The following is a 13,713-nucleotide window of genomic DNA, read 5'->3' as shown; positions in this document are numbered from 1 at the left end:
AATAAAGTAAATGTACTTTAAACTAAAAATAATTAGACAATATTAGTTAGTAGTCAAAGGATTAGTAGTCATTTCTCCTATAATAAGAGAAATCTTTGTCCAAAGTACCAATTGTCCTTCAAATATTAGTGTCAAAGTCCATCAACTTTCTCTATCGATAACTCATTCAATTTACAACCAAATTTAGCAAGTGAGGAGTCTATGTTCAAGGATTTTTCATAAGGAATCCAATATGATAAGTCATACAGTCCAGTTCAAAGTCATTGAGTCCAAAAAGTTCAAACACTGTAGTAGTGTAGAAACCAATCATCAAGTTATCATCTTAGATGTCTACGCATTCTACTTGTAACAACAATTTCATCATTTCTTTTGAAATTTTCTAGATTAATAGTAGAGGTCTTAAACTTTAATTACATATAAAGTTTGTGGAAAATGGTTAAAAAAAGAGTGAGATATGAGTTTTTAAAGTCGGGAGTGCTACAAGAGATTTTCAGTGAGTTTATTAACTCTAATTTTGATAAGCCATAACTTCTCCATTTCTAAACATTTTTGAGTGATACAAAAGCCTAAATTGAATCATTTTCATGAGGAATTTAATGCTATTGTTACCTTGGACAAACTCAGGTGTTATAAAATACAAAAATATAGCTCGTACCAAAACATGGTATTTTCTATTTTATCCTTAGCTATGCACTTTGATAAATCTTAAAAGACAAAAGATTATAAGGATGTAAGATGTACTTACCTTGAAGTTTCAGGGGTGAAAGGAAGGTTTTGATGTGGATTCAAAGTTGAATCACTTTAGTAAGGAATGAACTTGTTTAAGAGAGAAATGGTGAATGCTAGAATTTTAGGTTGAGGAACATTGGCTGGTTGAGTTTTCTATCAACTAATGGAACTTTAGACTTGCATGATTTCTGATTTTGAAGTGTGAAGAAAGCTTGAGGCAGCTCACAAATATAAATAGGCCAAGAAGGAACACACAAATTCAATTCTCACATACCCTTCTTGACTTAAGAGACCAATAATTAATATTGAGTGATGGCCTAACTAGTTAGGGTGGTTGTTCACAAAGAAAAAAAACAAATAGTGTGATGGGGTAAAATATAAAATTCAGCTAGGTTCAAAACGTATTAGCATAAGGATTATATATATATAGATATAACAAACACATTTATATGTGTTATTATAAAAAAGTAAAGGAATTTAGTATATTACTTTCATAAGATTTTCAATATATTTGCATTATCTAACACTAATATAATGCATTAAAGATAATACTATTAGTATTAGTTTTAAACTCGATTATAAAGTATCGAGTATACGCAAGAAATATGAGCTAACGTACTCAAATCGTGGTCTAATACTGACAAAAAGAAATATTATATCTTTGAAAGTATGAATCTTAGGATCATTGGTTTCTAAAGAGAAATATTAGAAGAAAATTTGATTTACTTCTAAGTTAATATAACTTTAGAGTACTAAGTATTAAATACCAAATTTTGGGATATTACATTTACATTATTGAGGTTGGTTAGATTTCTTCTAAAACAATTTTGCACCGTTCAATTCTCTCATAGTTCTCATCCAAGAGGGCATTCCGTGTTCATCTAAACAATTTGTTCACCTCCTCGGTTATGGTTAAAATTATGATTACGATTCCTACTACATTTAATTATTTTTGTGACATATGCAGTACAACGATGTGTTGTGACATCATTGTTGCGGTTCATTCTTGATGCGCCTGTACATCTTTCTGTGTTTTTTTCTTTTATTTCAAATGTATTTGTGAATTTTTTTTATTATTTTATTTCAATATGGTTACATCTATGTATATTCTCATTTTCATCTATCCTAATGCTTTCGTCATTCTCTTTAAAAAAAAAATATTTCTCACAAAAAAATGAAAAGTTTTAAATACACACCCATAAACACTTAATACACATCCATATTATTCAATAATTAAATTAGATTTTACATGTATGTTAAATGACCAAAATAGGTACGTGTAATAATTAATAAAATCAAAAACAAATTAAATTATCAAAAACAGAGAATTTATTTTTGGAAAGAATTAAAATACGAAAATGTACAGGGAAATTTAAATTAACATATATTTTGATGAAAAATTAAGCGAGAAATTCAAGCAATTAATTCATTCCTTAACAGTCACCGGAAAAAGAGATCATTTCTATTTATAGTCCCAAATAAGGTAATAAATGAAAAGAAATTATGATTTTCATTTCATTAAATTTCATGTTCTTATTTTCTTGAAAACAAAATTATGTTCAACTTCTTCAGTTTTTTTATACATGTATTCTTTATTTTGTTTATTATTTTCATGTTTAAAGAATTTAAAAAGAACAATTGTAATGATCTATATTGATTCGTAAGAATAAATAAGAAATGACATGAATATTTATAAGATGTCAATATGTATATTAATATACACACTAAAAAGTAGCCTTGATTACCTCATTGTGATTTTTTTATTCAAGGTTATTTTAGGTACTTTATGCTGTTTATTTAGTAAACACATTGGAATTCAAATTTAAATATGTGGCGTATTAAATATGAGTGTGTATTAAGAGATTTATGGTGTGAATTTAAAATGTTTCCTAAAAAAATACGATCAATAAAATAAAAAGAGAGAAAAAGAAAAGAAAAAAAGAACCAATGGTGAAGAGTGGAGTGAAGGTTGAAGGTAGGGGTGGCAATGGTATAGAAAACCATTCCAACCAATTCGTATACCAACCGTACCAAATATGTTGGTATACCAAATACTTGGTACATGGTATATGGTACAGTATACCGTACCAATATTAAAAATACGGTAGGTAGGTGGTATAGATTTTCCATATACCATGGTATATCGTACCTACCAACTTATATTATATTAAATTATTTAATTAAAAAATATATATATATCTTTAAATTTCAATTGTAGATTTATTGAAAAATAAATTCAAACCATAGATACTAACCTTAATCTAATCTCTCTGAGTTTCTTTCTCAAGTACACTATTTTTCTCGTCTTCAATTTCTTTATTTAATTATGAATGAATCGATTCAATCGAATTCCCAGGTACAAATGCTTAGACCTATCAGTAGCACCATCACTGCTTACAACATGTCAACATATATCGCATTTAAATCTATCATATATTTTTTCAATTGTTTTGAGAATTCATAAGTACTTTAACAGTTTGACTATTTGGACTTTGACTTTCTATTTATGACTTTGTATTTGGTAATTTGGTTGAAGTTATATAAGACTTTGGAATTCTATTGTTATTTGACTTATTTCACTTATTTATTATTATTTATTTGGGTTGGGCCTTAAAATTTTTGGGCCTTAAATATGTTGGTACAAGCTCATTACCAACCGTACCAACCGAGTACCAACCGTACCACTTAATTGGTATACCAACGTTATTGGTTGGTATAAATTGTGAATTTTTCATACCAAATATATATTGATTGATATATGGTATTGGAAAATTAAGACTGTTATACCAACCAATCCAGCCCTAGTTGAAGGAACACGAGGTGTGACTTGTGAAGATACAAACTCACACGGAGCTTTAACTGTGCGGCCGATACACCCTGAGAAACCCCAGCGAGTTTGAAAAGTATAAATAGATGCCATCGGGGGCGCTCAAAGCCAAAACGTCAGTTTGATGATGAAACTTGCATCCATGGACTACTTCATCTTCTCTGTCCTCCTCCTTCTCTTCGCTCTTCCTTCGAACCAGGTACTCCCTCTGTTCACTCGCTCTATCCTTTTAAATCTGCACTTAGTCCCAGATTTTCATTTCGATCATTTCCTACCAGCTTCAGCTGTGCGATTCTGGACTCGGATATGGTGATTTCGCTTGTGATTCCTCGCCGTCTTCCAAGTTGCTGATCAAAGGAGGGTCTGTAGTCAACGCTCATCACATGGAGATTGCTGATGTTTATGTCGAGGATGGAATCATTGTTTCTGTCAGCCCCAACATCAGGGTACTCTCTCTCTCTCTCTCTCTCTCTCTCGACTATCCACTTATGCCGTTGACTTTCTATTTTCTTCATTGTTTCCTTGTATTTTTGTTCATCTTATACTCATGCTATGCTGCTGCTGCTAGGTTTACCCACACTGAGAATGTAAACTACAAGTGTAAAGCTAGCTTCTCGTTATTTTCTAATTGTAAACATAAATGAACTAATCATTCTCTTGTCACACAAAAACTAGCTACTCAGGTTTGTCATAAAAACATCGAGTGTTTCATGTATGAAAGAAAACCTACATGCTTATTGTTTGTGAGAGCAGCTCTTGTCAAGTAATTTCAATCCAAAACGCTCAAACTTTATAGTGTATTTTTGTCGTACCTTCATATCTATTGAAAATTGCCACCTGATTGTTTGCCCCCTCTAGCTTCATTAATAAATATTGTAGCTTTCCCATTTTAATTTCTTATGTAGATAATAATGTGTGTCTGATCCTCAAATTGAATATGTGGAGTGGGTACACCGTGCTCCTTACCTTTAGATTTAGCAGCTTTCGTCCTATTAGCTGATAGAGTTTATTAGTACATAACCTAATAATACTACGAAAGCAGAAAACGATATACTGTCCTTTGATGTATATGAATGCCTGAAGAATTTGGACTTCTCTTTCACTGTTAGATTTTTCAATACGTGATAAGAAGTCCTCAATTGGTACTCTAATATGTTGTTCCCAAATAATTTGGTTCAAAGAGGATGTAAGTGAAGTGGCATGTTTGAAGAAACTATAATAAGGGAAAGGCTGATCTTGTTAAGTTAAGTTAACTGTTCCGTGCATACCTCTCCAAAACAAATGCTTGCTAAGGGATCTGCCACATACACATTTTTTTTCCTTTTAATAAAACAAAACCTATGTACATTCATTTCTCAAGGGTATCTCGTTCCTACTTACAGATTCCAATTTTGTGGAAATTTCTACTAGTTTCGAAGGTTCCATATTGGTCCTAATACATGTGGAGCAGTATCCTGCGCACTAAGAAATTCCCTAAACCTCTTCTCTTATTCAACCGATTTATTTGAGGGAGTTTTGGCCAAATGCCAAACCATTAAATTTATCTTTTATTCGAATCTTTATGTAATATATAGTTTTCCACATGCAATCAATTAAATTCTTAATATGTTCTTTCATTTATCGGGTATATACTAATGAGCAGTTGTAAAGATTGTATGTTCTTTCATTTATGGGGCATATACTGAAATGAGCAGTTTTGAAGATTGAATAACTTATCTAGAAATTGTAAAATTATGTGTATGCATATGATTGAGATCTCTTTTCTACTTTACCATTTCTTTATTTCTTTCCGTTAACTCTTCAAATTGTGTATACATTGTTTTTTTATTGTTTTCAGGTGTTTTAAGATTATCGTACCTCGTTTATTTCAGTTTGTCTTTAACTCTATTGGCAGGTTGGTGATGATGTTACTGTGCTTGATGCCGATGGAAAGTTTGTCATGCCAGGTTAGGTTTTCATGCTCTGCGAATGTAAAACTGATTCCAGCTTCTCAAAAGTTTCAAAGAACGTAAGGCTAATAATCAGTAAGAAACCTGATATGCATATGGAATAGAAAGGTTAAAATCAAAAGCTCACAGTACTTATTTTGTTTGCTGAGATCGAGATATCTTTTGTGCAGTATCTATTCCTTCATTAATGAAACAAGTTTATTTCTGAAAGACAACTCTGTTTCTTAAGCTTTTATAATTGCAAGAACATGGATCTAACATGCAAATTCTGTTTAACATTAATAGGAGGAATTGATCCCCATACTCACCTAGCCATGGAGTTCATGGGGACTGAAACTATTGATGATTTCTTTAGTGGTCAGGCTGCAGCATTAGCAGGTGGAACAACTATGCACATTGACTTTGTTATACCAGTTAATGGAAGTTTAACAGCAGGGTTGGAAGCTTATGGAAAAAAATCTGCGAAGGCTTGCATGGATTATGGTTTCCATATGGCAATCACTAAATGGGATGAAATTGTTTCACAGGAAATGGAAATGATGGTTAAAGAAAAAGGTTTGTTATCTGTCTTTTCAGGTTTAATTTTTATCAGTTTTAGGTGTTGTTATACTATCAGCCTAGCTATTGACTATTATATAATATTTTGAGTCATTATTCAGGTATAAACTCTTTCAAATTTTTCCTGGCGTATAAGGGGTCTCTTATGATCAACGATGAACTTCTACTACAAGGATTCAAAAAGTGCAAGTCTCTTGGTGCTTTAGCTATGGTGCATGCAGAAAATGGAGATGCTGTACATGAAGGACAGAAAAGAATGAAGGAACTTGGTATTACTGGTCCAGAGGGACATCCTCTTTCAAGACCCCCAGAGGTAATATATATATATATATATATATATATATATATATATATAATCCCCTTCCAGAGTGGAGTCCCACTTTGAAATTAAAGTGCGGAGATCCTTATTTGACTAGTTTTTTTAATCACTTTTCATATCTCCACCATTCAGAAGTTAGATTTGTATGTGTAGATCATCCATACAAAATTTCATTCAATTTACTGACCGTTTGAGCTTTCAAAATTATGATTTACAAGAATGGTTCTAGTTGGACAGATTCGGTTGGTTCATAGATTTAGTAGTGTTTCGATACCTTAACGTTCACCAAATTGCGTGAAATTTTGTATGGATGATCTATACATACATATCTAATTTCGGAATGGTGGAGATGTGAAAAATTGATTAAAAAAACTAGTTAAATAAGGACATTTGCACTTTAATTTTAAAATGGGGCTCCACTTTAGAAGGGGATTGTATATATATATATTATGTTTATTATTATTATTTAGTTGGAGATGTTAACATTCGATCAAAAAGTTGGACTAATAAGGAAATCCGCACCGTAAGAATGAATAAGGACCTCCTTAGCAAAGGACTATATATATATATATATTTTTTTTTTTGCAAATGTAATTGAGTCACATTAAATGTTTTTGTTTCTTACTACTTTACTCCAGATGGGTATTATATTTTTCTGATCTCCAAAAATGGCCAGATTTTTGAAATTCCAGTATCAGTTAGTCACTACAAGTTTGCATTCTCTCCCTTCCGGAAGAGACTTTTGCTGTACTAATTACTGCTTTCTGTTGCATCACTTTAATAAACACATTATCATCATTTTCATCAAACAATGTTGTTACTCACCATTTTAATGTATCAATGTTCTTCTGTAAATGGATCAATGTTCTTCTGTCATCAGATTTTAGTAGCAAATTTTAATTGATAGGTAAAGTAAGAGCAGAGAGACATTGTAGTAATCCAAAGATTCCAAACAACGGTGAGGCTGTTCTTTCTAGCTTTCTAATGAAGCAAATGCCTTGTCTTATTATATCTGAAAGCGAACTAAATGCGTCAAATGTTTGTCCAGAAAAAAAGTATTTCCTTGTCTGGAAGAAATATTAATGTATGTATGCTCTTTTATATCCAGCAAGACCAACTTTTAGGATTTATTTTTTGTTGTCCCCCATGAAATCCAATTGAATGGTCAGTACTTGTTCTTTTTCTTTTTCTGTGCTTTTCTGCAGTCCCATTATTTTCAGAAAAGTTTTACTGCAGTGCAGTAACTGTTACATTGTCCCTTAGTTTAAATGCAATCTCAAGAGCTGTAAGAATAATTGTTTGGTGCATTAGTGTTAAGTTCAGTAATTACAACATTCTATGTAGTACAGGAAAAGTACTTTATTGGGTAATAATTCTGTAAAAATTATCTTTTTGGTAAATTTTCGTCATTTTTATAGCATGTAGGGTCTTAGATATTTGTCCAAAACGTTTGGTAATGCCTATATCTATGATGCACGGGTATGGATACGTGGTGTGTGATATGTGATACGGGGATACGTGATACGTGAATTTTCAAGAAAAACATGATACGGGATACGTTTTTAATTATTAAAATTAATATACTATAATATATATAAAAAAATATAAACATTATTGAAACTATTGGAATAAATTTGCATATATAAAAATAATGGAAAAGAGGTTGATTAAATTGTTGATATAAGCTTTACTATAATAAGCAAGAAGTTACCCAAAAAAGGAATGAAAAAAATATGGTTTTATCTTTAATTGATGAAGAAAGATAAAAATGGCCCTAAAATGTATCCAAAAAGGTATCCTTGAAGTGTCCATTTGGTCAAACGCGTATCTGAAGTCAAACATATGTCAAAATAGGTTTGGATACGTATCCAGCGCGTATCTGTATCGGGTATGGAAACGATACAGCATTTTAAAATTTCTGCCATATCCATGCATCATAGGCCTACATGACAACAAACATGCAATTCCTCAGAGTTGTGTAATGATTGCAATTTTTAAATTTTTTTGATGGAATTTTATTTTCAAATTTTATTTTTGGATTTCTGCCAGTCTTAAATATTTGTTTCCCATTTTCTATTTGATCATATAGACTCAATGTATGATATCAACAACATGCAGCTGGAAGGTGAGGCCACTGCTCGAGCTATTCGATTAGCTACTTTTGTGAATACCCCTCTTTATGTAGTTCATGTGATGAGCATTGATGCCATGGAAGAAATTTCTAAAGCTCGGAAATCAGGTTTAGTGTTATTCTTGCTATATTGGTCAAAGCTTTGAATTATTATTATTATTTTTTTAAATCTTTTTTCAGATCATTATTTCATTGACCAGAAGAAGTTTCATCCTATTGGGTTTTAGGAAAAGTTCCCTAACTAATATATCATTTTTAATGTTTGACTTCTATGCTGCATTGGTTAACCTGAAAACGCTTCTTCACTTGGTAATGGTATGCAACCAGTGGCATTTCTATGCCTCGTTTCTTTCTAAATGTTTCACTGTGTGTTGACCAATTGAGTTGATTATCTTTGTAATCTAGCAGCAAACAGGTATCAGTTTCTTGAACTTACGCCATTCTTTATCCTTTGTTTTTTCTTCTTCACCTGTCGAAATTAGTGAGTGATGAGAGGTACTGTACATAACATCATGCCAGAGAATCTTGATACCTAATACAGGATTAATGATTTAGGGCATCAACATAGATCTTGTGGGTGTTTTAGTGATTATATTGATATTTGTATCTAGTTGGTTGTCTTTAGGTTATTTAGTAACTGTTTTGATCTAGGTAATCCTGCATCAACAGAGATTTGTCAATCCTTTTATGCCTCTTTCTGGAACTTGGAGAGACCAAGAAGCTTAAAAATGAAGGAAGCTGGAAAGGAACACATGAAAACAGAGAATAAATAATGAACTGCATATTGCAGTTATTTACAGTTCTTGCCTTCTTGGTTTTTTTGTTCTCAGTATCTCATTATGTGGCATTCAGTCTCCTATGTATAAACAAAGTTTTCAACACCAAACAAATTTTCCACACCATATATGTTCCTTTCTATGATCTATCAATATCAATGATTGACTCTTTTGAATTACAGGGCTAAAGGTCATTGGCGAGCCAGTAGTCTCTGGGTTAGTGCTGAATGAGTCTTGGCTTTGGGATCCCGACTTCATCACTGCTGCCAAGTAAGGAGTTGCATTTCTTTTTAATTTTTGGTGTAACTTATGTCAGTGAATCACATGTTAAGCATAAAGAACTCATTGTGTTTAGCTTTTAGGTATGTAATGAGTCCCCCAATCAGGGCCGCAGGACACGATAAAGCCCTCCAAAAAGCTCTTTCAATGGGAATTTTGCAGGTGTCTCTCTTATACATAAAGTTATCTGAGAGCTATCTTTTTCAGACCCTATGGTTAGTGTACCCAAGTTTGAAAATGATAGAAAGAAGAAATGACCAGATTATGTACACTTCCCTGAACATTACTCCAAACCAGACAGCTAATCAATACTTGATGCAGGACGCACCTGCCCTAGGGTTTGTTTAAGCATTTTTAAAGAAAGGGGAATTAAAAACAGTAGGGTTTCTAGGCATAACACCCAGAGGTTTTAAGCATCAACACAAAGGTGGGCGGCATCACAAAAACCTGGAAGGATAGCAAAGTTCTCAAATTGTAATTAATTCAAAACTGCTAGCAAAAGACTACAAAGGCCTATATATAGAGGTTAAGACGCTAGAACTATTAGGATCAAGTTTTTTTTTTTTTTTTTTTAAGATTCCCTAATAATGGAGCAAATATTCCTTGGTAATAAAGCGAATCCCAATAAGGAAAAAATCATAGGACTTTCTAAAACTCGAATCTTGATATTCTGCCCTAATTCTTTAAACATACTCTTGGTAATATGCAGCTTCCTCTACAATATTTACTATCAATAATTCGTATGCCGCAGTCTAATATTGAACATTTTTGCTTTACGAATATATGTTTGTTCTTTACAAGAGTTTTTGTATTCGGCAGCTGGTAGGAACCGATCATTGTACCTTCAATTCTACACAGAAAGCTTTTGGAATTGATGATTTCCAAAAAATTCCAAATGGTGTTAATGGTAGGTGGAGAAATAATCTTTGATATTATTGATATATATATTATATGGTCTGCTTTGTATACATGCCAACTTTTTTTTCCTGCTAATCAAATAAACTGATAATTAGGTATTGAGGAGAGGATGCATGTCCTATGGGATACAATGGTGGTAAGCTACTAAATAGTTACTGCATGCACATCCTTCAAAATGAGCAGTCCGAAATGAGATTTTCTTGTTCTTTGAATTAAATCACTCCTTTGCTGTGTTACTTGTAGGAATCTGGTCAAATTTCTGTCACTGACTATGTGCGGTTGACAAGTGCTGAATGGTATCTCTCTTTCCTTTGCTTATATCTGAAACTTAAGAGAAAATCGGGGACTTGCACTTGATTATATAAATGTCATGCGGCCCAAAGTATGGCAAATTGATTTCATGTCCACTATACTCTCAGTGCTAGAATTTTCAATATATATCCGAGGAAAGGAGCAATTCGTGCTGGATCAGATGCAGATATAATTATATTAAATCCAAACTCGAGCTTTGAAATAAGTGCAAAGTCCCACCACTCTAGATCTGATACCAATGTCTATGAGGGATGGAAAGGGAAGGTAATCGGATCACTACTGTTTAACTATATGTTTCCTACTATCAGTTTTGTCCCCTCAATCATATGTCTATCTACATGTCAAAATATACCTCAGCATTAGTTTTAGAACTAATGTGTATGTTGTACATCTGTATAACTTTCTAAATGCATTCAATTTACTTCATGCTACATTTTATCAGGGAAAAGTTGAAGTCACTATATCTGGTGGAAGAGTTGTTTGGCAGAATGACGAACTCAAGGTTGTTCCTGGATCCGGCAAGTACATAGAGATGCCTCCTTTCAGTTATCTTTTCAACGGAATAGATAAGGCCGATGCGAAGTACCTATCTTCTCTCAAGGCTCCTGTAAAGCGTTTGACAACCACCACTTAGATTACATGTTCCAGTCATATACCCTTGTGATCTTGTATTCAAGGCGGAAATGTAAATGATAGTCCAGTTTATATATATATCCTCCATGTCTTCATAAATAAGATGCACTCAGAAAAAAATATTGTGAGTTAATAGAGAAACATTCACTATATACCAACAGTTCCTGCTCAAGCTGCGGCTCTTTTTCATGTATATTTGATACTACCATTCACGAATTTAGGGGTGGCCTCAGGCGAATCGATTTCTTAGTGATTAATTGTGTTTTTTAAATTTGAATTCTGAAACTTGCTTATTGGATGAACTGCTGATTGAATGAACTCAGATTTATTTACTAAAGGTTATTCATCCGGAAGATGTAGTAGTATTGTTCAAAAATGCCACCGGGTCGGGTTGGGTTGGTTGGGTTTCTGGGTTGTGTTTGTGTGGCTGCATGTGTGGTTGGGTTCTTTGTTGGACACCTGTTTTGACAATTCCGTTCACACGGTCATTTAGAATTTATGCTCAATCACCATTAGATGTAAATCTAAGGATTGAAAACAAAATAACTCAATTTTAAAGAGATTCTCTTCACCATTGGATTTACATTCAATGATGTTTGAACATGAATTTCATGGTCAGCTATTGACCGTGTGAACGAGATTGCCTGTTTTGATTGTTTAGATGGAAATGGGAGGTTTCAATTCAGCTTCGCTTGCTTTTGTTTTAGTGCTCCAGCTGTGGTCATTTTTCAAATTACAGAAAATTGAGTAGCAGATTGAAGTTGGGCCCCTGTTTCATTTCATTATATGATATTCTCCTGTTTGGTTTATGAGAAATCGCCCTTCAATTTGAGGTCTTGAGGTTAATGTTTTTTCTTTTGTTGGTTTAATTTTAGGGATTCAGTTTGGTCTCCATTTGAATTGGATTTGATTTCATGTTGTAATCTTTCATCTTATTTGGAATTTAGGTCAATCTTGAATCAGGTTGTATTTAATTATGTTACAGCTTCCAGAATAGTGGTTGTTGACCTGTGGTTTTTCTGTGTGATTTTGTGTTCTTCAAACTTTGGCTTGATTCCTTCAGCCTCATTCGGCCTCCACGTTAGTTCTTCAAACTTTATTTATCTATGTCTCCTCTATTTTATTCAGTTGTTGTGGGTCATAGAAAAAGAGTGTGGAAGAGGATTTGGTCGATTTAAACTACTATTAAGGTTCAGAATTTCCTAAGGAGAAGCATTTGCCAATGCTTTAACATTGTACCTAAAGTTTTCTTCTTTGTAACTTGACACATAGGGACATAATCATAATATCATGGAACATAAAACAATTATTAAAAAATAACTGCATTTTGGGATGTGAATATCATAATATGGTCAACAACTGATGTTTTCTTGTAGCATTAAAGAAATGAAATTCCGATGAATAGTGTAAATCTGCCAAAATTATGATAATTTTTTTGGGTAATTCACGTTTTGCCATATATGTGCGGAATGTGATGTCATTACTACAACTGACTTTCGTGCTATATTCATCCCACGTATTGTTATATTATAACAAAGGAATGTTTTTTACAAATGGTACATCAACTAAATGTTACTAATAATTTATATACATCAAGTTCAAAATCCAGCATTTTAGTACATGAAATATGACAATCAACCCAATATCTAGACACGTTGTCAATGACACCACCGTTAGTTTCAATACCAACTAACCTGACTTGAGGGCTAATTTTGTTTCTTCAAATATTTTACTATTTTTTCTCTCTCTTTGAACCCATCTTTCTCTCTCTTATGGCCTCATGAGAACCCACCCATTCCACCCAATCTCTCTTTCAAGCTACTAATCCCGATCTGTCACGCCTCGATCCTTTTACCCGTGTAGCGTTGTTAAGTGCAGAGACTTTAAATATTGACCTTTCAATACGTAAGTTTTTTGGGAAAACTTCATTCACGGAAGTTGTAGATTTCGTGGACAGGCGGTACGCCAAAATCAAAATTCGTATCAGGAAGTTATGAGTCAAAAAGAGTATGGGGTATTTTTGAAAAATAGTATAAATAGGGGTAAAAATCGGAAAATCGGGGGGGGGGGGGGAGGAGAAATAGAAACCTGTCAGGCACTGTTCACCTCATGAGCCCAGATTTGGTCTCCGTTGCCGATCTCCGCCGCCCGGCCGAATTGGGTCGCCGCACCGGTTGCTTCTTGGAGCTTGGAGGGTCGTCTTTCATTTGGGACCAGTGTCGCAGCCCCTAGCTCAGCCGATTGGGAGAATCGACGCCGAGAAGCTCCACTACCGACATATA

At 33.4% G+C, this 13,713-nt stretch overlaps 1 protein-coding gene across 1 annotated transcript; it reads left to right on the top strand.

Annotated features, from left to right (window-relative positions):
- Positions 1-3,601: 3,601 nt before the first annotated feature.
- LOC126787823 (dihydropyrimidinase) lies at positions 3,602-11,583 on the top strand. Its single transcript, XM_050513735.1, has 13 exons — positions 3,602-3,755; positions 3,835-4,002; positions 5,451-5,502; positions 5,791-6,060; positions 6,165-6,376; positions 8,501-8,621; positions 9,472-9,559; positions 9,652-9,730; positions 10,388-10,475; positions 10,582-10,622; positions 10,730-10,782; positions 10,906-11,062; positions 11,241-11,583. The coding sequence occupies exons 1-13, from the start codon at positions 3,681-3,683 to the stop codon at positions 11,430-11,432; spliced, it is 1,596 nt and encodes a 531-aa protein (XP_050369692.1). The 5' UTR covers positions 3,602-3,680; the 3' UTR covers positions 11,433-11,583.
- The last annotated feature ends 2,130 nt before the right edge of the window (positions 11,584-13,713 follow it).

This window comes from Argentina anserina, chromosome 3 (assembly GCF_933775445.1).
Source record: "Argentina anserina chromosome 3, drPotAnse1.1, whole genome shotgun sequence".
NCBI lineage: Eukaryota > Viridiplantae > Streptophyta > Magnoliopsida > Rosales > Rosaceae > Argentina > Argentina anserina.
This window is presented reverse-complemented; position numbering and strand designations above follow the sequence as displayed.

Bases quoted from the DNA above. Each gene is read 5' to 3' on its own strand.
- LOC126787823 (XM_050513735.1), top strand. From the start codon at position 3,681: ATGATGAAACTTGCATCCATGGACTACTTCATCTTCTCTGTCCTCCTC. The intron at 5,503-5,790 runs GTTAGGTTTTCA...TAACATTAATAG, and splicing joins TGGAAAGTTTGTCATGCCAG to GAGGAATTGATCCCCATACT. The intron at 10,476-10,581 runs GTAGGTGGAGAA...ACTGATAATTAG, and splicing joins AATTCCAAATGGTGTTAATG to GTATTGAGGAGAGGATGCAT.